Below are 27,025 nucleotides of genomic sequence, written 5' to 3' on the forward strand. Positions count from 1 at the left end.
GGGCCTTAAAGAGGCTCTGTCACCACATTATAAGTGCCCTATCTCCTACATAATGTGATAGGCGCTGTAATGTAGGTAACAGCAATGGTTTTTCTTAAGAAAAACGATAAATTTTCACCAAGTTATTACCTATTTTAGCTTTATGCTAATGACTTTCTTAATGCCCAACTGGGCGTGTTTTTACTTTTGACAAAGTGGGCGTTGTGGAGGGAAGTGTATGACGCTGACTAATCAGCGTCATGCAATCAGCAGAGCGTGTGTTGTCACTTACACCCACATTAACCTTACTGAAGTGTCTTGAGAGTAAATAGACATCGCTTCCAGCCAGGACGCCATGTCTACTAAACACTCCCGACGCTTCGGTAACGTTAAAGTGTGTCACTTACTCGAGATCACGCTTGCTGTCATTTACAGCGTGATCTCGCTGTAAAAGACAGCAAGCGTGATCTCGAGTAAGTACCACACATTAACGTTACCGAAGCGTCGGGAGTGTTTAATAGACATCGCATGTTTACTTAAAGGGGTCGTCCCATCAAGCCACACAAGGTTAATCTAAAAAATGGATATTATAGAATAAGCACCAAAGTCAATATTTTCAGGACAACACATCCAAGTGCAGTAAAACAAAAAGGATTTTTTTTTTTTACCAGGGTTTACAGCATAGAGCAATGTTACATGTATTGCATTATCGGTCACTGCATAAGCCACAAATCAAAGGCTATTCATCACAGCCAAGATGCCTTAGTGCACTTGTTACTGCTGCAATAACTGTATACTACCAATACAGCACCTCTGAGGAGTTGGGAATGCAATGAAATGCGTAGGGTGCTGTGTTGAATATTGATTACGTTAGACACATTTTTTTTCCCTGCGTTTCTTCAGATCTCTATTAAACTAATGTCTTACTTTTACTCTTTTGGAAAGGTCCATTTTAAGCTTTATCACTCAATATGTATATTGAGGGGAGTGTGATTAGTTCTAAACTGAATAAAAAAAATATAGAATACAAATTTCTCTTAGTAAAGAAAGAACAAAGTGCAGGATGTACAGTGCTGCTTGATTGTATTTTTCCTTTTTTAAATGTGTTAAAAAAAAAAAGACAGAACCAAAAAGTAAAAGTTTTTATTAAAGTTTCCAGTTCGCTTCACTCAAAACAGCTTGACTGCAATTGGTTGATACCAGTTATTACTTTTGTGTAATTCTGCTTTAATAGGCTTCATTTCACTTGTTATTAGAGGGGCCAATTATTACCCACTAACTCATGTATGTGTATATTTGCTGTATGCGTCAGTGGCAAGCAAGCACATTGCCTGCTTTATTTTCTGTATCTCCATTATACCGTGAGGTCTTACCATGCGTGCTTCTATATTCAGATCTACATATATTTGCTTGTCTCTAGTATCACCACGGAGAGAAGCGATTTCTTTACCAATTCTAGTTGTAGAATGTACAATCTTAAAACCCTAATTACGGATATAATGGACTCATGAATATATGGATAAGGATAAGATAAGGAAAATGATAGCTAACAAATTCTGGAAGTTTTTTTTACTTTTCTATTAAGAATGTGCATTTTTTTCACACAGACATACCTGATCAGTAAGAAATATAGCAAATAAATGGGGACTTTTAGAGGTAGACTTGATGGAAAAGATTTTTGTTGTTTTTTTAGGATCAATACTTAGTGTAGATTGTACATATATCCTGGAAAACTATGAAAGGTTTCTGGTGTTATCACAAAATGTGCTGTGAAAAGATTAATGAGGGCCGAAATTTCTGTGTCACAGAAATAAATATATAAAAGACATAGCAGAAAAAGAGCACTACAGTGGCCAGAAACGGGACCTTGTTACTAAGCAACTGCTTCTCATGAACACAGAAAGAGAGATACCCAAATTGCAGCACCACGACAACAACGAGTAGAATAAAGTATTCACAAGGAAGATGTCACCACTGGGTTACATGCTTTTCTCGTCTTTGGTTTGCAGCAATTTTTACAACTGAAATTACAGCTGAAAGGGTTTGAACATTCTTGTGTTTTGCTCTTTGGAAGGGGGAAAGCTGGAATTTAGTGCGTATCCAGGAGAACGTTTATACACACGCCACAATACTGTGTGGTGTTGCATTGCTCTTTACAGTAATACCTGTCACACTGAAGATGATAAAACAAAGTTTAAATGCATACTTATTGTAATGATAACAAGTAGAGGAACTGGAGTATACCGGGTTACATAGGGTAGGTATGCGTTATAGAAGCACCAACGTACAAATATTAGGCATAACCATAGAGATTGCGCTATAACAGGGACTGGTATAAGCCAAAAGTGTAGATGCATTTTAAAAGGGGTACAGCAGAGTGCACTGTTTTAATTAAAATATAATAAAATTATGCTTTTTTTTATATGGGAAAACATTTTCTTTATAGGTTATATAAATACTGCGCCAATGTGACCTCCCAGAGTAGAATCTCCCCACTCCAGATCCTCCTTCATATATATATATATTTCACGGCCACTTCCCCTCCCATCTCACTATTCCTGAATCAAAGCAGTCCGGCTCTCTTCCCAAAGCGCTCAGAACTGGTGCATGCGCAATGGGAACTCACAGTAGGAGAAGACATGCCGATGCTGGGCTAACAGAGACTATAGCATGCGTGGTGTACATTGCATCAACCACGCATGCTCAAAGGAGGAGGATTAAGAGTATCCAACCCTATCCCACAGAGTACAGTTACGTCATTAATGACATGACCGTACAATCAGACCGCTGGAAAAAGGAAGTTACAGCTCATGTACAGGGCTGCGGCGGAAGTTAGGATTTCGGCTTAGGGACGCATCACGTGATCGTATATGAGATATGCCGTTAGAAATATCTACTGAAACGCAAGCACATTAGAAAAATATTTTGTTTTATATATTTATATTAACACACACACACACACACACACACACACACACACACACACACACACACACACACACACACACACACACACACACACACACACACACACACAACAAAAGGGTGTATTCTGACAATTTAAATAAAACTAAAAGGAGAGTTTGAAGTGATTCCACTAAAATGCAGAGTGTAGGAGTCATGTGTGGGTGTCCTTTGTTCATTTCATTGTGATACTGTCAGGGAGGGTAATAAAATTGTTAAAACAGATGCTAAATTTCCAATTTTAATTAAACCTTATAACAGATAATGTCTTCGCTCTGTTCTTAGATCATCATTAAATGTCCTATTACTCATTTAAGGTAAATACATGACTCTTACCCCCATCTAAGCTCCGGGACATTGTATAACGTTTGCTAGTAGAACGTTCAAAATAGGGTGCGGGCCTATCGATCAGTGCACTTGCTCTTCTCGTCTGAGCTTGCGTTCTTCCGCTGTATCGGAACTTCGACCCTAAGGTAAGGAATTTTTTGGGAGGTGCCTCTGGTAACAGCAGCCTATAAACATGGATATATTGGTCAGAGATATGACAACACATGGGATAAAAGAAGAGGTGTTTTAGAAATAAAGATTCTGTTTTTCTCGGGGAACAGATGTGCGGAATCACATTACAAGCTAGACAAGAAGACTCAGGGAAGATCTATGTGCACGGCATGATGTATAAATCATCTGACAGGCAAATTTCAGCATTTGTGCCATCTGTGGCTCATCAATGCAAAGTACAGTTCTAAGGATAATTATCATCTTTGTAAAACATCCAATTGTAAAGCACTGAGAAATACGTTGTATATAAAGGGATGCATTATTATCTAATGCTATGTTTTTCCTGGTAATGAGAATGTAATGCTCCATGTATAAAATTTAGCACCAGTGCCCCATGATAGAAATTGTAAAAATGATACAATAAATTAAGTACATGTAAATAATACTATACTATACACGAGGATAAGGCAAATCAAAATGCACCATATATATTTAAAAAAAATAAATAAATGTTATACCTAAAGAAAGTATGATGTTCCACACACACTTTCCATAAGCGTTTGGCAGCTCGGTGGTTTGGCAACTTGAAACCAATGGTGCTTTCAAATTGTTCAAACTGAAAGGAAAATAAATATTTTACAGTCCGTTAAATATGTAATAATAAGGTTCAGTTTATAGAGAGCCTATTTATCAGTCTATGTAAATGCAGTAATATAAATGCTAAAGGTCATAGCCTACACAATTAAAAAGGATCTCAAACCAAAATGTAAAGTTGGCCACATATTAGTAGATCAGAAGTCAGAGCTGTGGGTGAAGTTTGGTAATTACGTTACTTTTACATAGATATTAGTATTTTTCTATTTTATAGCGATGGACACGCTTTCAAAAGTGACCACATTAAATGGATCTATATTATTAGTTAACAATGAATTGGCTTTTCAGAAACTGGTGACCAGCTCTTAAGTTGTTAGCATGTTCAATCAATAACAAATACATGACAATTTACTGCAAAGCCGATTTAAAGGTGACAACCAATATGGCTGCACTTCCTTTTGTCACTTTTGCAAAAAAAAAAAAATGACCTTATCTATAAAACAAAAAAATACCAATATAACAAATTAAAATAATTATAGCGTCCAAAATGTGGCTATTGATCGAACTAATCAGATAGAGACTTCTAGAGTTCCCAAATGTTGCATTTAGGTAGAAAGGATTGTTCAAACACTGAACACTTTTGTTGAAGAAATGTTTTACCCGGTATGTTTTTTTGTTTTTTTTCATTCAATTAATCATTCTCTTACACACAAGGGATCTATTAAAACAGGCTTTCTCGTGCAAGTACCTGTGATAGACACTTTAAATAACTGGGGCTTCATATTACCGTAAGTTTTTAACGGTTTTATTCAAGGTCAGTGCCAGTGAACAGATACTATGTCTTAAAATACCCCTCTGAGAAAACATACTATTTTAGCCTTCTCCATTCTGTTTTGGTTAAGTGGCTATTCTTGTAAAGCCAAATAACCGTATATATAATATACATGCCACCCCCCTCCATCAGTCCACGTCTTCTATTCAGGCATGATCGGCAATGCAGGAGAGGCTTCAGGAAGAAGTAGAGTGGAGATCTATGCAGGTAGTGAGCTGCATTTTTAAGGGGACACCTTTATAGGGACATGCAATGTTATAGCCACCTCAGGTCATAGTCAACTTTGACATTCCTGTCAAAATAACCAGGAAAGCAGTAGATCATCATTCAAAAACATAACCTCATTTATATTAAGATGCAGATAAAGACAATTTACTATTACATTTTAGGGGAAAATGTTCTATAAAACCTAATTGTTTTATAAAAGTGCGTCACCACAGGTCTCTCCAATACCAGTTATTATTGCAGAGTATTTCTAGAATTTGCCAGATCTCCATTTTGATAACCATTTCATTTGGCTAACACATACACAACGACATCTGCACAAAATGTAGTTCTTTATTGTGCTGATCGGATACTAACAAAGAAAATGTAGTCAAATATCCCGATCTATTAGAGCTTTTACATACCTCCCCGGGGCGGATCTTGATGTAAAAATTATTCCTTTTGTATGAAATTTTCAGAACCTTTGGCCAGGCAAACCGATTTATCCGTAGCCTATCACGATATATCAGTAGACCACTGGCGCAAACACCCAACATAATTTCAACTCCTTCCGAATCCTGCAAAAGATGTATTGTTTTAGCTTTCTGTCAGAATGCAAAAAAATAGAATACAATAATATTTACAGTAATTGTCACCAGATATTTAAGTAATTGTCTCCAATATATTTTCTTTATGAATTCCTCAGAGTTTTCAAGATCTCTGCTTACGGTCATTCAATAGGAACATGTGGTTTACAAATTTATACAGTTCTGATACACATACAGTAACTGTAATCCGCGCTGTACCCGTGTGTGTCCATCACATGACCGGAACATATTCTTGCCCCAGATGTATGAATATGTCTGGCATTGACTCCCATAAAACACACTGGTGTATACGGTGAAATTACAGGCAAAATCTAGTATGAACATAACCTAAATTTGCTTAATTTTTGTCTTAACCAAAACAGTTTTGCTAGTTACGGGATAAACAATAGTTATTCATTTAATTACCAGGGCTTAAAATCTAAATTTTTTTTCAAAAATCAGCTTTTAAAAAAGGTCGACACTCACAAAACCTTCGTTTTAATGGAAGTAATAAGATTTCGCCACCTGCAATTTTCTTTTCCAGTTTCATTTAGAGGTTCACTCGCAATGATTAAAATAGCTTAATAAAACGAGAACTACTTAACTAATTTTTAGGGATTCAGCCTTTTAGTGATTTTCCATTGCAATGGGCTTTGCAGTAGGAAGTGTAAAGTCATGTCAGCACATCTGTCCTCACTTATCATCCCCCCTGTGGTGCATTGGAAGCACTGCATCATCCATAGTTGATCAATACAACGGTACTGCTAGTCCTGATTACGATGCACATCCATTCCAGCCTCTGCGTCTTAAAACAGCAATTTCCTTTCAGTTCAGTATAGCTCGTATAACTCTGACTGTCAAAAATCCCAGACTATGTTTTAATAGCCAAGAAAATACCTCTATGGTTATTGGCTGCTATGGGCAATGCTTTTACTATGTTTTAGCTTTTACAAATGTACCCCTCCTGATACCAGGGAACTGTTATTGGCCAACCATACCATGTACATGCAAATAAAAGAAAATATAAAATGGTGTGAGCTGATCATTTGCAAACTATAAAATAGCTTCTATGAAAAGGCAGGGCACTATAAAACGCTACATTAGCAAGCTGAGGCCAAGATCTACTGAATAGTTAGCTGTAATATTTTATAGGCTTCCTATCATGTGCCGTTAAAGCAATTTGAGAACCTGTCAGCTCTATTTAGTTTACTAAAGCTGATTTGACTGCGTCAACTGTAAACCGGAGGTTTGGAAATGTAAATACCATTAGAAGAAATAATACGTCTCTCCCCTCTCATCATCCTATTAATGCAACCCTCGTGTTTTACTCATTGTTTATTCCCCCAAAAATCTATTTTGTGGCACATTTATCACAAAATAAAGTACGGTATTTTTCGGACTATAAGGCGCACCCTGGTTTTAGATAACATATTTTACTACTTTTACAAAGAAAAAAATTTGTCACAAAATTTGTTCTGTTTCACCACATTCTGAGAGCCATAACTTTTATATTTTTTTCATTTATTGAGCGGTGTGAGGGCTTATTTTTTGTGGGACAAGCTGTCGTTTTTATTGGCATTATTTTTTGGTACATACAATTCTTCTTATCAGTTTTTATTAAAAAAAATTTTTTTAGCGCTTAAGTGACCAAAAAAGCAACGATTCCGGGGTTTTAATAAAAAATGTATTTACGCAGTTCACCGTGTGAGTCATATAATGCTATGTTGTAATAGTTCGGACATTCACGGATGCAGCAATACCCAATTTTTTCTTTTTTTCCTTTTACATTGTGCTTGGAGAAAAATGGGAAAAGGTTTTTTTTTTTTAACTTTTAATATTATTTCACACTCCTGAAATTGTATGTAACTTTTTGTTTTACACATTTTATTAGTTCCCCTAGGGTATAATACACTGCAATACATGGATGGGTTACAGAAACATCGTAACTCGCTGAGCTACGCTGTTTCCATAACTCCCATAGTAGTCAATGGCAGTACAGAAGCTGCATAGCATGCAAGTTACGCGTTTTCCGTAACTACTATTCAGTTCTTTGGGAGTTACGGAATCAGCGTAGCTCAGCAACTGTGTACACTGTTTTCGTAGATACCGAGTTCAGGAAACAGTGTAGCTCACAGTGCTACGCTGTATCCGTAACTCCCATTCACTTCTATGGGAGTTATGGAAACAGCGTAGCTCAGCGAGCACTTGACTGTTTCCGTAACTCCCGACCACGTAACCAGGAAATGGCCGGGAGACAGCGGAGCCGAGTAAGATAGAACGGGGTTCAGGAGGCCCCATTCTATAGATAGGTGCGGCTCACAGAGCTGGTACACGCATCTATCTGACATTTATGACATATCCTGTGGATTTGTCATAAATGTCCTTCATGGGAAAACCCTATAAATGCAGTGGTCGCTGTTGACATTAACAAGTTAAACGGCCAGGAACAGCGCAATCGCTTTTCCTGGCCGTTAGAGCAGCGTGTCAGCTGTAAACCACAGCTGACATCGGCAGTGTATGAAGCGGGCTCAGCGCGTGAGCCTGCTCCACTCCAAACATCATCCCCTCCCCGCTCCATGAAGAGCCGGAACATCATGTGTCGGGTTGGGGTTAAGTAAGGAAGAGGTCAGGGGGCCCGACGCAGCCAGGTCCCTTGACTGCCGACTATAAGACGCAGGGACTTTTTAGCATGATTTATTCTTGCTAAAAACTGCATCTTATAGTCCGAAAAATACGGTATCTTCAGCCACGGAACTGGTAAAATGAAAAATAACAAAAACACAATAGGTTACCAATTTGCAGAACAATCTCAAGCTGTAATAGGACATCCATAGAGGTGCATGGTGCCTTTACCGTACCTCCGTATGCCTCTTCATACAAAGGCACATGGGAGTTTTTTTTTTTTTTTTTCAGATTTCATTAAAGTCCAATGGAAAACAAATTGTGGCATGCTTAATCGGATGTTGTATGTACAGAGCTTACTTCTCTAGAAGCATTGCTTCTGGCGGTAAATAACTCCATACATACGCACCCAATGGTGCATTGTAGGGCAGCACACTGTAGTATGGAGCCATAAGGGACTCAGTATGCCACTATACTGTGTCTCAATACTATATGCATGCAGACTAAGGGAATGTGGTATCGCCCAAATCAAGGGTCGGATCCGGCCGGTTCGCTCCGGTTTTCCCTAACCGATTGTTAAAATTACAGCCGGTCATAGAGCCGGGGTGAAGCGGGAACCCGGAATTGGTCCCCTGAACTCAATTGTATGAGCGTCCTTAGGACGCGGATACAATTGATTTACCTAGTGCTGCATCGGTAAATGAAGTCGGCGCGATGACGTCATTGCGCCGCTGCGTAGTTCTGCTGTATGAGGCCTGGTGTCACTGGAGGACGGCGCGGGAACGGGGACAGGTAAGCATACATTTTTTTTTTCTTACAGTGGGCAGTATTGGGGTCCCTATCTACAGGAGACTATATAGGGGGCCGAAGCTACAGGGGACTATATAAGGGACCCCATCTACAGGAAGCACTATCTTCAGGGGCCCTATCTACAGGGGGAACTATCTACAGGGGATGCTATCAGAGGCCCTATCAACAAGTGGACGCTACAGAGGGCACTAGCTACAGGGGACTCTATAGGGGCCATATCTACAGGAAGCACTATCTTCAGGGGCCCTATCTACAGGGGGAACTATCTACAGGGGTAACTATAGGGGCCACTATCTACTGTGGACACTATCTACAGGGGGCTCTATGGGGAGCACTATCTACAGAGGGCTCTATGAGGGGCACAGTCTACAGAGGGCTCTATGAGGTGCACGATCTACAGGGGGAATTGTAAGTGGCACTATCTACAGGGAGCACTGTGTGTGTGGTGCATTACCTTACAATGATTGACACAATTTTATTAATGGGCACAGTGTATGGTACTATTATATTCAGGGGCACAGTGTGTAGCACTATTAAATTCAGGGGCACAGTGTATGATTCCATTATATTCAGGGGCATTATTTTTGGTTTTTACTTTTATTTTTCCCCTCTAAATGATTTGAGCTTTTTTCAATTGAATTGTACAGATTATGGGTCACATTAAAGATGGAAAAAGTTCTGAAATTATTCATCTTGTACTGACTTTGCAACATGACAAAAACTAGCATTTTAACAGGGGTGGGTAGACTTTTTATATCCACTGTATATGTACAGATCATGGTTCTGGAGTTGTATATATGTACTGAGCTTGGTTCTGGTACTGTAAATCCATACTGAGCTTGGTTCTGGTACTGTATATATATATGAACTTGGTTCTGTATATATGTACTGAGCTTGGTTCTGGTGCTGTATTTATGTACTGAGCTTTGTTCTGGTGCTGTATATATGTACTGAGCTTTGTTCTGGTGCTGTATATATGTACTGAGCTCTGTTCTGGTGCTGTATATATGTACTGAGCTCTGTTCTGGTGCTGTACATATGCACTGAGCTTAGTTCTGGTGCTGTATATATGTACTGTGCTTTGTTCTGGCACTGTATATATGTACTGAGCTTGGTTATCGCAATTACCCGGAAGATTTGTCACGGCTTACTGCGCACGCCGCACTGTCCTCCACCCTTCTCACAGTGCACAGCCTAACTAAATGAGCTGAGCATGCTTAAGATATTTAATGTGCGCATATAGGTCTATACGTAATGGGTGATTTTAATATGTGTGGGTTGGTAGGCAGGCATGTAGGCTTATGTAATTATATACATAGTGTGGCAATCCAGTTAAACATTCTGGACAGGGAATTTATTTAGAGTCCACTATAATATATGGCGTATTTGGAATATTGTAATTGTTTTATTTTATTATTAGAATCATTTTCCATTGTACGATAAACAGTGAAACACCGCGATCCCCCAGGCATGAATGTTTTTGTTGGCAAAACATAGAACCTGTTGTTAAAAATTTGAATCCCACCCCTGGCACAATTAGTATGAGACCTGGTTTAGTAAGTGCCATAGTTTGATCTAATTTTACTATGGGGAATCTTGCAGCTTGTTTATATAACAACTACTCGTCATTTAAACTGTACTTTCAATTTTTTATTTAACCTGTAAGCTCTGATGACTGGTGTGTCCCGTTGCGTACCATATTTTTCCTACTAATATAATATCCTACTGAAATAACATAACCTTATTAGATGGGAATATTTCTTTATATATCACTAAAGTTCCCTTAGAACAAGAAAATTACATATTTACGAAGAACACTGCAAAGCATTACAATGCATACAGGTGTCAATATTGAAAGCAAACTTCACGTTGGAACGAAAGAAACATGACTGCCAGATATAGCCAATACCTTAGCATGATGTAGATCAACCCCATACATTGACAATTTTTTGGCATTTTCCAGGAAGTGCATTTCCGCTTCAGCAGGAGTCATTCCTCTGCAGAAGATAGATAGATTTGGTAATTTATTTATTTCAAAATATATTCTTGCTGTTGAAATACAATTGTGGCATGTTCAGACTGCATTATTAACTCAAAGAATGTTCTTCACAATAAGGCATCTGTGCAAGGAAATGATATCTAGAATTTGTCAATCATGCTAAAACATGTGGAAACGTCCTTAAAGAGGCTCTGTCACCAGATTTTGCAACCCCTATCTGCTATTGCAGCAGATCGGCGATGCAATGTAGATTACAGTAACGTTTTTATTTTAAAAAAAACGAGCATTTTTGGCCAAGTTATGACCATTTTCGTATTTATGCAAATGAGGCTTGCAAAAGTACAACTGGGCGTGTTGAAAAGTAAAAGTACAACTGGGCGTGTATTATGTGCGTACATCGGGGCGTGTTTACTACTTTTACTAGCTGGGCGCTCTGATGAGAAGTATCATCCACTTCTCTTCAGAACGCCCAGCTTCTGGCAGTGCAGATCTGTGACGTCACTCACAGGTCCTGCATCGTGTCGGCACCAGAGGCTACAGTTGATTCTGCAGCAGCATCAGCATTTGCAGGTAAGTAGCTACATCGACTTACCTGCAAACGCCGATGCTGCTGTAGAATCATCTGTAGCCTCTGGTGCCGATGTGTCCTCGCTCGTCTGACACGATGCAGGACCTGTGAGTGACGACACAGCGTGATCTCTGGAGAACACGCTGTGTCTGCACTGCCAGAAGCTGGGCGTTGTGAAGAGAAGTGGATGATACTTCTATACACAACGCCCAGCTAGTAAAAGTAGTAAACACGCCCCGATGTACTTTTGCAAGCCTCATTTGCATAAATACGAAAATGGTCATAACTTGGCCAAAAATGCTCGTTTTTAAAAAATAAAAACGTTACTGTAATCTACATTGCAGCGCCTATCTGCTGCAATAGCAGATAGGGGTTGCAAAATCTGGTGACAGAGCCTCTTTAAGCTTGCACTGCTTACATTACTTTGAAAATAGCATTTTGTGAAGCCAAGCAACATATATAGTGGTTGTAGAGTGTAAACATGAGCTGCTATCTAAAACTATAAAAAGTGACAGCGCTGACACCTATAAAATGTCAACAATAGCTCCAAAACCAAGCTACAGGAAATAAAAATATATGTATCCAGCTTTAAATAAATGCCATAGAAAAGAAGAGATCCCTTCACATTTGATGACAGCTGTCATAAAAAGCGAGCAAACAAATAAAAGGCAATAATAGTCTGCAATTTGCTGTGTTTTTCCCAAGGTGTTTGTTAGTGTGTGGGAGTAAGTGTTATGCACATATATAGAAGTGGCACAAAATAAGAAAAAAGAGCTGCAGCTGCAAATATTGGTAATGCTAAAGGGTGGTAAACCCAATTATTATATAAATTAAAGCTTCATAATTATTATAAAACATATACAATGGGACAGATTTACTATGAAAATTGCCTGCTGTGCATTACATTTATTAACTGTTTTAGACAATTTTTTGCTCGAAAAGGGGCGTGACTTAGTAGGGAAAGGGGACGTGGCTCAAAATGCATCATTTTGCACCAAAATTTTGGCACAGTAGACTAAGCCAACTAATACTGTGGCTGGTATAAGGAAAAGTGTTTAGCATGTCTAGCAAGATGCACAAAATGTATCATAAGCATGAACCACTTTCATAAATTTTGAACATTTTTGACTGCCTTGTCTAAGCTTACGCTATCTAAAACTTAGGCAGTATTAGTAAATATGCCCCAAAGTGTCCAAATAAAAGATAAATTATATATTATATAGCTTGTACAAGCCATAATGGCTACTGAAGTACAAGTTTACAAATGCATATATATCTATTGCTTATAGTAATGTCACATCCACTTTAATCATAGGGCAAACGGTGCTTCTCCACTGGCCTCCGGTTGACGGCACCATTTTCAACTGTATACTTGTCCTCAGGACGCAACTTCAGTTAAAAACTATGGTGGAGCAGGGAGCCACCTGTGTAGTAGGCCACAGGCATCTGGGCTCAGCAGGCGGCCTGTGCTGGGCCAATGACAGCACAGGCCGTAGAGGTCCCAGACACTCTGCAGGTTGTGGGAGTATAATTTCTTATTATTTTCGGACTAATATTTCTGTGAAAGAGGGGCACTAATTCGATGTATGAAGGCACAAAAGGTGGCACTAATGATGTGTACAGGAGCACAAAAAGGGGGATTATTGCTGTGTGGGGAGAACAAAGGGGGCATTATTGTTGTGTGGAAGCACTAAGGGGGAACTGTTACTGTGTGGGGCACTAGGAGAGGAACTATTACAGTGTTGGGCTTAAAAGGGGAAAATACTACTGTGTGGAGCACAAAGAAAAGGACTTTTACAGTGTGGGGCCTAAAATGAGGCACTACTACAGTGTGGGGCCTAAAATGAGGGCACTACTACAGTGTGGGGTCTAAAAGGGGCACTACTACTGTTTGGGGCCAAAAGGAGGCACTGTATACATGTGGGGCACAAACTTTTACTGTGTGGGGCACGATCAAGTCGTGGCTTAAAAAAGTATTTATGGTGGTCTGTGGCGATAAAGAAGAAAATGGAGAGTGAACAACTACATCACCTGTGATTTAAAACCTTTCCCATTAAAATTGCCCCACTAAATAGACATAATTGACAATGCAAAGCCGGTTCACACATCGCTTAAATATTACGCTGGTGAACCAGTCTACATACGCGCACCAAAATTTATGATGAAATCTGTATATGTTACATGCGAATTTCATTGTGGATTGTGGTGCGGACACAGCCATGCATTTCACCTACTACATTGCAATGAACTAAATCCGCTTTGGTTTTGATACATGCATGCAACCACAGAAGACTTTAGATCCTTTACAGCTTATAAGTGAGACAACCACCATGTGTCATCGTGCACAATATATGTTAATCAGCCTTATGTGGCATTTATAATAGCAAAATAAAAACCAGAAACTCTAGCCTGTTCATGGGTTTTTGTAATTTAATAAGCCTTTTCACTGTAAATTTCTGTACAGCAATATTCTGCTTCCCAAAGGGAATTTCCCTGACAAAAGACGCTATTTTTAGCAGATTATAGATTTGAAGTTCTTTGTATTGTAAAAATCAATTACATTGCTTATTTTCCTTTTTGAAGTTTGAATTCCCCAAAACACAGAATAGCCAGACTGTCTAGTTTGCAGCCTGATTCTTCCTTTCCCTGGGCTCCCCGCTTCCCTGGACTAATTCTGTCACTTAAATGATCTTTTGTTGAGAGCTCTTATTGAGTTTGTATCCATCTGGCTGTTATATGTACTCAAGAAACAGATGGAAAACATCCAGAAAAAAATTAAAACATAGTAGACACTTCGTAGTGGTTAGGCCCTGTTCACATCCCAACGTATACCTCCGACAGAAAGCTAAAACATATTCCACTGTGTAGTTATACAGTGGAAAACGTCACTCGTACCCCCTGAACCTGAAGCGCTGTGCCTGGGGAAGATCCGGACTTCACTGTCCATATATGGACGGTGATGTCAGGAGCTACAATGCCATAAGAACATGTAGGACCCTTAGATAGTGGTAATGGGGAGTTGGTCACAGGGGATCAAGAGAAGGCAGAGTTACTAAATGGGTTCTTCCGCTCTGTATATACAACAGAAGAAGGAGCAGCTGATGTAGCCGCTGCCAGTGCTGTTAATATATCAGTTGATATACTGAATTGGATAAATGTAGATATGGTGCAAGCTAAATTAAATAAAATAAATGTACACAAGGCCCCCGGGACCAGATGGGTTACACCCTAGAGTTCTTAAGGAGCTTAGTTCAGTTATTTCTGTCCCCCTCTTCATAATATTTAGAGAGTCTCTCATGACTGGTATAGTGCCAAGGGACTGGCGCAGGGCAAATGTGGTGCCTATTTTCAAAAAGGGCTCTAGGTCTTCGCCGGGTAATTATAGACCAGTAAGCTTAACATCAATTGTGGGGAAAATGTTTGAGGGGCTATTGAGGGACTATATACAGAATTATGTGACAATAAATAGTATTATAAGTGACAGCCAGCACGGTTTTACAAAGGACAGAAGCTGTCAAACCAACCTGATTTGTTTTTATGAAGAGGTAAGCAGAAGCCTAGACAGAGGGGCCGCTGTGGATATAGTGTTTTTGGACTTTGCAAAGGCATTTGACACTGTCCCTCATAGACATCTACTGGGTAAATTAAGGACTATAGGTTTAGAAAGTATAGTTTGTAATTGGATTGAGAATTGGCTCAAGGACCGTATCCAGAGAGTTGTGGTCAATGATTCCTACTCTGAATGGTCCCCAGTTATAAGTGGTGTACCCCAGGGTTCAGTGCTGGGACCACTATTATTCAACTTATTTATTAATGATATAGAGGATGGGATTAATAGCACTATTTCTACTTTTGCAGATGACGCCAAGCTATGCAATATAGTTCAGACTATGGAAGATGTTCATGAATTACAGGCAGATTTAAACAAACTAAGTGTTTGGGCGTCCACTTGGCAAATGAAGTTTAATGTAGATAAATGTAAAGTTATGCACCTGGGTACGAACAACCTGCATACATCATATGTCCTAGGGGGAGCTATACTGGGGGAGTCACTTGTTGAGAAGGATCTGGGTGTACTTGTAAATCATAAACTAAATAACAGCATGCAGTGTCAATCAGCTGCTTCAAAGGCCAGCAAAATATTGTCGTGTATCAAAAGAGGCATGGACTCGCGGGACAGGGATGTAATATTACCACTTTACAAAGCATTAGTGAGGCCTCATCTAGAATATGCAGTCCAGTTCTGGGCTCCAGTTCATAGAAAGGATGCCCTGGAGTTGGAAAAAATACAAAGAAGAGCAATGAAGCTAATAAGGGGCATGGAGAATCTAAGTTATGAGCAAAGATTAAAAGAACTAAACCTATTTAGCCTTGAGATAAGACGACTAAGGGGGGACATGATTAACTTATATAAATATATGAATGGCACATACAAAAAATATGGTGAAATCCTGTTCCATGTAAAACCCCCTCAAAAAACCAGGGGGCACTCCCTCCGTCTAGAAAAAGAAAGGTTCACCCTGCAGAGGCGACAAGCCTTCTTTACTGTGAGAACGGTGAATTTATGGAATAGCCTACCGCAGGAGCTGGTCACAGCAGGGACAGTAGATGGCTTTAAAAAAGGCTTAGATAATTTCCTAGAACAAAAAAATATTAGCTCCTATGTGTAGAAATTTTTTACTTCTTCTTTCCCATCCCACTTCCCTCCTTTCCCATCCCCTGGTTGAACTTGATGGACATGTGTCTTTTTTCAACCGTACAAACTATGTAACTATGTAACCCTGGCTCCGGCCAGGGACTCCGTAGTGAAAGTTCCAGACATCAATGTCCATAAATAAACAGTGGCGTCAGGGGATTCCCCAGGGTGGAAATTCCCAGACTGAGTGCTACCTGATGCTCTTCCCAGGGCCCTTGGGAAGCTCCCCAAGATATACATTTAACGTGTACCTGTGACAGATGCCATACAGTGGCATCCTTCACACATAGGCTCCCATGTTAAAAAAAAAACAACGTATACCACGCAGTACATTTTTTAGCGGGATCCCTCAGGATGGAATAGCATAATCTACTAAGCTATTCCAGTCTTTAAAAAGAAAGTTATACCGATGTATAAAAGCCGACCATAAGGACACTCTTTTGGCCTCTCTCAAACCAATGGAGCCCCATGGACACGTTAAGCAATGTAATGTGAACTAGACCTATAACGTGATATGAACTAGGCTTTAGTTCTCTTTTTTTATTGTACTAAGTAAAAACTTAGGCTCTGTTCCCTCTACCTATCCATGAAAGATATGATGGATCAGTTTTTGAAACAGATCACAACGAATCCTGATGGATCCCAGAGATTTATTTCCTATTGTGTAAAAAGTGCCATCATCTTTAACACTAGTCCATGTCACCAGCGGATCTCAAAGTCTGATTTCCCTTCCTAACAAGCCCAATAGGGCTTAGGAAGCCAATTAATCTAATAGGATGTCTCTGGAGTAGGGGTGGAACCTGGAGGAAAAACATGCAAGCATGGGGAGAACATAAAAGTTCCTTGCAGATGTTGTTTATACTTAGTTTAAGCCAATGAACTCTTTGCTACAGGGCAACAGTGCTAACCACTGAGCACGCCAACTTTACATTGTAAAGTACAAACCACTGATCCATTACCAGATGGTCCACAATACCCACTAATCTGGCATTCAACAAAAATAGTTCAGATGGCCTGAGGAAAATGAGCCATAGAGGTCATCAGAGATATGTTTAACCCTTTCTAGTCATACGCTGTAATAGTACGTCGCAGGCTCACGGGTGAGTCCCTAAAATCGCCGTACTATTACGGCACAGTGATAGTACAGGCAGGAGCTGTGTGAACACAATCACCTGCTGGTGCTGGCTTCATTAGGTGCAGTTACACATGGCAGATTTTGTTGCAGAAATTTCTGCGACTGAAAATCAGTTCCATTCATCTAAATTGAACTTGCAGAAGGCCATGTACCTGCTGCAGGAACAACCCCATTCAGATAAATAGAACTGATTTTCAGTCTGAAAATGTCTGCACCAAAATCTGATGCGTTTGACGGCACCCTTATACAGCCAACAACCCGCTATAACGACTGGGATCAGAGAACGCCGATCCTGGCTGTTTAACTCAATAGTGACCGCAGCGCCTAAGGAGTTTGACAGAGGGAGTGGGTTGCTTCTGACAGCCCATCAGCACCCCGGATGGGTTAAAATGGCAGCCGGGGGCCTAAAAAAAAGATCCCAGGACTGCCAATGGTAGCTTTTAGGCCATGCCATAGGCCTGTCAGTGTAACACTGATAGTATTCCAAAGCAATAGTGCCTAAGTATTCCAAAGCATTACACAGATAACAAAACAATCGCAGCTTCAAGTCCCCTAGTGGGAAAAAAATGAAAATAACCCTTTTTTTTTCATAAAAAAAATATTTTATTCTGGAAAAATAGTAAACTATAAAAAAAAATAATAATAATAATACATAAGGTATTGCCACATTCACCACGACCTGCACAAATAACCCCTTAAGGACACGGCATAGTTTTGGCTTTAAAGGGTTATCAGGTGAAGTAAAACTGATCCTCAGGATAGGCCATCAATATCTGATCCGACCCTCGCAACCAGGGCAGTACAGCCAGTACTCTTAGTAAAACATGGGGCCCTGCCATAATCATGCAGCTTTATATGGCACACGGACAGAGCCGGCCTTAGATGTGTGCGACTTTGGCGGCTGCACAGGACGCATCACCACTCTTAAGTAAAGGGGGCACCGTCACCGACAACAAACAGGCTTCTCAGTACTTCCACTGATTACTGCCTCTGTAGCCCTTTCTCGCAGCAATCTCTCTCCCTTATAGCACAGTATCCCCTCTTCACTTACGGGTTCAGCATCTGCAGAGCCGGTCAAGTCAAGAAGTGGAAGCTCAGTTTATACTACTCTTCCTCTTTCGTGCTGCGTCCCCCCATCTCTCCCATTTTGTGTTTCCTTTCTCTCATATTTTGTGTCTTTTTCCTCTTCTGTGTCTCCCTCTCCTCTCCTGTCTCCCTCTTCTTGCTAACTAGTCACTTCTGCAGCTGGTTATGCCCTGTCCAGGTTATTTGAAACAGAGGACACCGTGGAGCCTCCGCAAAGTATCATTGACGATCCTATATTACTTAACACAACAACGCTCAGGCAATGAGTGAAAGGGCAGAGCCCTTTTTATAGTCCAGGGTGATCATGGGTTAATTGATGATTATTTTCATGTGCGCGCGCTGGCCCTTTAAGGCTGGGCACGAGCGCTGGCGTCTCCTGGGGAGGAGATGCGGGCCAGCGCTCACAGATCCATGGCTGCGGCCGTTGGGGTGAGTAATCCAGACGGTCCACGGCCGTGGACGCTACACATACCCATTGCATTTATTATATTTAGTTAGGCTTTTTCATTTTATAAACGTGAATGACGACTCACATGTGAATTATGCATTGGTATAAAACTAAAATTACATCACTTAGTGTTATCAAGCATCCATTTTCTGAGCCTTTTAAGTGAAGGAAACTATGTTTACAGAAGAATCAATGTATTTTCTGTTCTCTTAAATTCAAATATAGATGCGGTGCAGTGGTGCCCATCGGTACTGCTTTTACTTGCTCTAAAGAAATTGACCATTCAAATATGTTTTATTTTTATTTACAGGGGGCCTTTCTCTTTATGTAAATTATGTTAGTTAAAATGAATGCATAAGTGCACGTCATGCAGCAATTAAGTCCCAAAGATCTGTTCTTGGAGACCCAATTGCTGCTTAAGATACATAAAAAAATTGTGCACTTCATGTGCTAATTTTAATGAGCTGTATTTATAGTAACCCAGATAAATCCTTTAAAAGATCCTTCTTTTAAAAAGAGAAACGGTCCACTGTATTTAGTGGTATATAAAGCTTTTAAAGGTAAGCACCACATTTGTTATATCAGCTTACACTATATAACATGATATTGATTGGAATATAAAGTGGCTCTCCACTTTAGACAATCCCTAGTTGTTAAAAGGACCTTGACAATAAACTGATCACAAAATGTCTGCCCTGCTGCAACTCCTAGCAATCATCTGTTATTTGTGGGGAAAACTGGCAGTAAGCGTTCTATTTCCCTGCAGCGCTACCACAGGAGAATTTAAGCATTACACAATGCCCATTCCAGTCTATGGGCTGTCTGCGTAATGCAGGACATGTCCCCAGGAACACAAGACGCTCTTTTACCAACTCTGGCCAAGAGATGAAGATCCTGAACTGGGGACCCCACCCTCTATAGACTTGGAATTCCCTAAGAGGGTATATGAAAATGGGTTTTCTAAACTAAGACCATAAAATGAATGCAAACACTAAATTGGTTTTCTCACCTATAACTTTTGTGCAGCTCAACAACTTTGTCTTCCAGTTCTTTTGTCTGATTTGGTGCAAAGCGAAATTCACTGGCATAGTCACTACCATACTCATCAGGGTCATAGTCTCCGAGTTCTGACTGCACAGTGTAAGATCCCAGGAGAGCCAGTGTGACAAAGGAACATGGGAGACGCCCTGATACAATGTCATCCCGCAACTGTAAGCAAAGATAATACCTGTATGGGGATAAAGGAAAAGTCACATCATCATATAACCAACAAACAAAGTGATCGCCATCTGACATGTCACAATAAATGTGTAACCTTCATAGAAGTCGCGATAAATAACAGTTAATAATAAATAAAAGAAAATCGAAAACTATTTTAGAAATATTTGCTCTTTAGTGTGTATCGGTGTACGGACTCAATAGAAAGTCTATGAGCCCATACTCCGATACATCGGCTTTCTGGAAAAATCCGAACAGACATGAAGTGGCTGAGAACTCACACGAGCGCTTCAGCTGCTTCGTTCTAGCGATTGGTGCGGGTCTCAGTGATCGGACCCCCATCAATCCAAACTATGACATGTCAGAGGTTTGTCAAACATTTAGCTACATTTTAACATATATTGTGTGATATATAGCTTTTTTACAATATGAATTTATGGGATATGTATTCATGTAAACCAAAAATGAGACGTAAAGCAGTAGTGCATTGCATCAATGATGTGCTCTTACCAACACGGATACTGAACATCAAAAGCCAGTGGCAGATTGGATGCTATTTACAATAGCACAATTATCTTGTGTGCAGTGTTTGCATTCATTACGGCTTATTTAGGGAGTCTAAAATCAGACCCTGTTAACCTGATCCTCTGCAGAACTGTGTTTACTTTCCATGGTGACACAAACTGCAGAAATGGATAGCAGTAATGGAATTTGCTTACTATATTTATGGCAAGTAAAGAAAGAACATAATAAGACAATATAGATATGTCATTCTTCATATGTTTACTACACCAATCAGTCTGAGTATAAATCATCAATCATGGTATAAATAATACAGATGTGCTTCCATTCACATGACCCAATCAAATGCATTCAAGTCACTATGGTCACACTTCAATACGAATGACCTGAGTTACAGGACATCAGGTAGTGCTGACGGACAAATCCATAAAGATGACATCGAAGCATCCAGACCGGTTACTAAAGGGTGTCTGAAATACAGAAAAGTCATCTGCCATCCACTCCTTATGCACTACCTGAACACAACCTACATGACGGATGAACAATGCCTGCCAATAATGCTGCACATGTGTGTGCCATAAATCAAGCTTACATTACAATTATTAAAGTATGAGGAACAATCTAATGACATTCTGGTGGTGATTCATTGACTAGATGGACTGTAACTGATGACATATGCAAGAGTCTACGTTTGGTAAAGTTATGATTTTCATGAAGGGCACCAGTGCCACTACTAATGGGCATAGTGCTGTGCTAGAGCTGCTAATTAAAACAACCATTATCATTTTTACATCCTCAAGATAGCTAGCTGTATTGACAAGTACTCTGTTCAATGGTCTTTATGATCCACTTTTCTAAGGTTTTATAAAAAAAAGAAAATACAAGCCACTTTTATAGCCATTTAGACTCCTGTGACTGGCTGCAAGAGAACAAAAAAATCTTTAGCACAAAGCACTATAAAGAAAATATGTATACCTTGTTATGTCTTCTGAAAGCTGAGAGGGATCGGGTGGATAGAACTTCACATTAAAGGAAAACTGCCAAGAACCATCTGAAAAAAGGAGACCATAAATAATTTGAAACTGGTTTTATTAGATTATTCCCCCGAAAGTCTGACGTAACAAGTAATATGCCCATTTCAGTGTCAGTTGTACAAGCAGAGGTATACAGAGACGCCTGCAGACACAAGATTTCAGCAAGTATTCTATCATTTGAGGCCCAGCATGCTGCAGAACTACTTTATCAGGACTGCAGCAGGGATATACGCTGGAAGACGCAAGGTCATTATGTTGTAGAGAAAAGCAGTAAAATCCAGATCTGAGTGAAAATACAAGTGATGGGTGAGAACGCTGCTGGGAAGGATGCAGAGAGTGTGACACATCAGAGCACATTTCAGCTAAAAATAAGAGAGATAATATGGCAGAGAGGCAGTGTAATTAGAGTTGTGCCAGTGCACATGTCTGGGGGGAAATAATACTAAAGTGCATGACACTTCAATGAATCTGTACTTATTACAAGATGTACATTACAGCAAAAACACGAATATGGTCATTTTGTGATATGTGAGGTTTAATTCAGTCAAGTTTTGATTGTTTTTTTTTTTTGATAAACAGAAAAGAGTAGTCCATGGATAAAAAACAACACACAGAAGCCTGACGGACCCACTATAAGTCCATGGAATTCCTTGCATATCCATCATCTATCCTGAAAACACAGAACCCCGTGATGACATGAACAGTTTGAAGTCGGTGTTTTTGTTTTTCTTTGGTTCACACTTGTGTTCTAATTGGCATTGTTGAATTAAAAAAAATAAAAAAACCTGATCCCTCTCTATACATATCTTTCTATTGTTGCATTGTTACATACTTGAATCGTGGTATGCTATCCAGTGAAATGTGACCTTTCTATATATGGGATTGAGCCTATTTTTCTGGTGGTCTTTGTTGCCCTGTTTTGTTATTCTGTGTTTTCTGGACCATATTTTAATGTTCCTTCATTGGGCATTTCTTTTTGAATGTGCAGAACGGAGTGCTGCTGCAATGCTTACCTGCGGAAACAGGAGGGAGGTTTATTTTATCCCCTTACCGACATCCGCCGTATATATATGGCGATGTCGGGCAGGGCTTCCCGCAAAGCGCAGTACCATTACGTCACAGTGATAGTGCGGGCTCAGGAGCTGAGCCCGCACCATCACCACCGGGTGCGAGCTATATGTTACAGCTGGCACCCTGATGTAACGGCCAGGACCAGAGCTAGCCTCCGATCCGGCCGATTAACCCCTCAGATGCTAGCTCCAATTCCTGCCATTAACCCCTTAGATGCAGCGATCGCTGTATCTTAGTGGTTTGTATAAAATCGGCAGCCATTAGCCTCCTGTCTGCCATTATGATCAGCTTGCTGTCAGTGACAGTTCTAATACATTGCACTACATAGGTAGTACAATGTATTAGAACATCAAACAGTTGGACCTCCAAGTCCCCTAGTGGGACGAAAAAAAAAGTGTAAAAAATAGTGTCAAAAAAGTAGAAATAAAAGTTGTAAAAAATAAAATAAAACATAATCGCCCTTTTTCCCTCATCAAGTCATTTATTATTGAAAAAAAAAGAATAAAACCATACATATTTGGTACCGCTGCATCCGTAACGACCTGAACTATAAAAATATTATGTTATTTGTCCCGCGCAGTGAACGCCGTAAAAAAAACTACTGCCAGAATTGCGGTTTTTTTGGTCACTTCGTCTTTGTCAAATGGTACCAATAAAAACTATAGCTTGTCTCGCAAAAAAACAAGCCCTCATACAGCTCAGTCGACGAAAAAAAAAAATTTAAAAGTTATGGCTCTTACAACATGGCGACAGAAAAAAGCCATTCTTTTTACAAAAGTAATTTTATTGTGCAAAAAGTTGAAAAAAATAAAAAAGTGCTATAAATTTGTTATCACTGGAATCGTACTGACCCGCAGAATAAAGTTAACATGTACTTTATGATGCGTGATGAACGCTATAAAAAAAACGTATCAGAATTGCTGTTTTTTTGGTCACCTTGCCTCCCAAAAAAAGGTGTACCCAAAAATGGTACCAATAATAACTACAGCTCGTCCTGCAGGAAAACAGCCCTCATACCACTACATCTATGAAAAAATAAAATAAGTTAAAGAGGCTCTGTCACCAGATTTTGCAACCCCTATCTGCTATTGCAGCAGATAGGCGCTGCAATGTAGATTACAGTAACGTTTTTATTTTAAAAAAACGAGCATTTTTGGCCAAGTTATAACCATTTTTGTAGTTATGCAAATGAGGCTTGCAAAAGTCCAAGTGGGTGTGTTTAAAAGTACAAGTCCAAGTGGGTGTGTATTATGTGCGTACATCGGGGCGTTTTTAATACTTTCACTAGCTGGGCGCTCTGATGAGAAGTAACATCCTCTTCTCTTCAGAACGCCCAGCTTGTGACAGTGCAGATCTGTGACGTCACTCACAGGTCCTGCATCGTGACGGCCACATCGGCACCAGAGGCTACAGCTGATTCTGCAGCAGCATCAGCGTTTGCAGGTAAGTCGATCTTACCTGCAAACGCTGATGCTGCTGCAGAATCAGCTGTAGCCTCTGGTGCCGATGTGGCCGTCACGATGCAGGACCTGTGAGTGACGTCACAGGTCTGCACTGTCAGAAGCTGGGCGTTCTGAAGAGAAGAGGATGTTACTTCTCTTCACAGCGCCCAGCTAGTACAAGTATTAAAAACGCCCCGATGTACGCACATAATACACACCCACTTGGACTTGTACTTTTAAACACACCCACTTGGACTTTTGCAAGCCTCATTTGCATAACCACAAAAATGGTCATAACTTGGCCAAAAATGCTCGTTTTTTAAAAATAAAAACGTTACTGTAATCTACATTGCAGCGCCTATCTGCTGCAATAGCAGATAGGGGTTGCAAAATCTGGTGACAGAGCCTCTTTAAGGCTCCAATAAGTCAGGAAAGAAAATATGCAGTTGTGCAGGCCCGAGGGGAACATTTCTTGTTTCAAGAGATTTATCAAAGCACTAAAATGAGTGAACCAGGAAGGGGAGAGCCCAAACATATCTGCTGGAAGCGAGGGTGCTCGTATTATACCAGGACAACACTTCCCAGCAAAATTCCCCAAACTGCAAAGCTGCTAAGTGTGGACCAAAAGGGGGATAAGAAAGGACCCCATTTATCAGTGCAACACTGGCCTGTGCATAAAGGATCGTGTCACAGCATAACACAACATCTATGGATTATTTTACCCCATTATTATACCACCTAACTATGCCCCTGATGTACTCGGTTCACATATGCCCCCAGATTATAAACTAACATACCAGTAAAACTTTAAACAAAACTACTACCAAGCAAAATACACGCCCCAAAAGCCAAATGGTGCTCCCTCCTTTCTGAACCCTACAGCGTGCTCAAAAAGCAGTTTACTTCCATATATGTCATCGCCAAACCAGGGAGAACCCTTTTAACAATTTTTGGGGTGTGTGTCCCCAGTGGCACAAGCGGAGCACGACATATTTGTCACTGAAATGGCACATTTGGGAAAAATTGCTATTTTGACTTTGCACCATCCGCAGCGCAATCATTTATGGAAAAGACCTGTGGGGTGAAAATGCTCACTACACCCCTTAATAAATGCCTTGAGGGGGTTGTATTTTCCAAAATGAGGTCACTTCTCAGGAGTTTATTTTATTATTTCACATCTGAGCCTCTGCAATTGTGAACCAATACTTTGTAAGTCGCCAAATTAGGCCTCAATTTTGCATGTTACTCTTTCACTCCTGAGCCCTGTAGATTCGATCCTCCAGGCAAAAGATTAGGGCCACATGTAGGCGGTTTCTAAAACCTGGAAACACAGCATAGTAATTAGTTTACTTTTCATGGTGGCACAAGCTGGGCACCAAATATTGGCATATCTATGGAAAAAAATCCCATTTTCACTCTGCAACATCTAGTGCAAACTAATTTCTGGAAAACACCTGCTCACTACACCCCTAGGTGAATACCTTCTGGAGTGTAGTTTCCAAAATGGGGTAATTTTTGGGGGGTTTCTACTGTTTTGGTCCCACAGGGGCTTTGCAAATGCGACATAGCGCCCAGAAACCAATCCAGCAAAATTTGCACTCCACAAGCCTAATGGCGCTCCTTCCCTTCTGAGCCCTACTGCCCAAACAGCAGTTTATGACCACATATGGAGTAATGCCGTACTCGGGAGAAATTGCTTTACAAATGTTAGGGTGCTTTTTCTCCTTTTATTTGTTGAGAAAATTATTTTTTTTTAGCTAAAGCTACATCTTTTTGGAAAAAATTTTTTTATTTTCACTGCCCAATTCTAATAAAAACTATGAAACACCTCTGGGGTCAAAATGATCACTACACCCCCAGATAAATTCCTCAAAGTGTGCAGTTTCCCAAATAGAGTCACTTTTGGAGCCTTTCCAGTGTTTTGGTCCCACAGGGGCTTTGCAAAAGCGACATGGTGCCAAGAAACCAATACAGCAAAATCTGCGTTGCAAAAGCCAAATAGCACGCCTTCCATTCTAAGCTCTGCCGTGTGCCCAAAGAGCAGTTTATGACAACATATGAGGTATTTCCGTACTCTGGAGAAGTTGCTTTACAAATGTTGGGATTCTTTTTTTCCTTTATTTGTTGAGAAAATGAAACATTTTGAGCTAAAGCTACATTTTATTGGAAAAATAAAATAAAAATATGAAACACACGTGGGTTCAAAATGCTCACTACACCCCTAGATGGATTGCTTGTGGGTGTAGTTTCCAAAATGGGGTCTTTTTTGGGGAGTTTCCTTTGTTTTGGCATAACAAGACTTCTTCAAACCTGACATGGTGCCTAAAATATAGTCTAATAAAAAGAAGGCCCCAAAACCCACTAGGTGCTCCTTTGCTTCTGAGGCCAGTGCTTCAGTCCATTAGCGCACTATTTCTAACAACTACAGAATCTGGGCAATAAATATAGAGTTGTGTTTCTCTTGTAAAACCTGTGTTACAGAAAGAATTAATTAAATATTAATTTCTCGAACAAAAAAAAAAGAAATTTGAAAATTTTACCTCTACTTTGCTTTAATTCCTGTGAAAAGGTTAAAAGGTTAATAAACTTTCTAAATGCTGTTTTGAATACTTTGAGGGGTGCAGTTTTCAAAATGGGGTGGTTTATGGGGGATTTATAATATATAGGGCCCTCAAAACCACTTTCAGAACTGAACTGGTCCATGAAAAAATAGCCT

General features: G+C 39.9%; 1 protein-coding gene across 10 annotated transcripts in view; it reads right to left on the bottom strand.

Moving 5' to 3' along the window:
* The window catches only part of EPB41L3 (erythrocyte membrane protein band 4.1 like 3), a 235,667-nt gene that overhangs the window by 53,937 nt on the left and 154,705 nt on the right, over positions 1-27,025 (bottom strand). For all 10 annotated transcript variants that reach the window (XM_075826402.1, XM_075826400.1, XM_075826396.1 and 7 more), the window contains 6 exons: positions 21,738-21,813; positions 20,032-20,250; positions 11,000-11,087; positions 5,497-5,649; positions 3,960-4,057; positions 3,280-3,455 (listed from right to left, as the gene is read on the bottom strand). In XM_075826402.1, the coding sequence (XP_075682517.1) occupies positions 3,280-3,455; positions 3,960-4,057; positions 5,497-5,649; positions 11,000-11,087; positions 20,032-20,250; positions 21,738-21,813 (810 nt within the window). The remainder of the gene's footprint in view (positions 1-3,279; positions 3,456-3,959; positions 4,058-5,496; positions 5,650-10,999; positions 11,088-20,031; positions 20,251-21,737; positions 21,814-27,025) is intronic.

The sequence above is a fragment of the Rhinoderma darwinii genome, chromosome 5, assembly GCF_050947455.1.
Source record: "Rhinoderma darwinii isolate aRhiDar2 chromosome 5, aRhiDar2.hap1, whole genome shotgun sequence".
Classification (NCBI taxonomy): domain Eukaryota; kingdom Metazoa; phylum Chordata; class Amphibia; order Anura; family Rhinodermatidae; genus Rhinoderma; species Rhinoderma darwinii.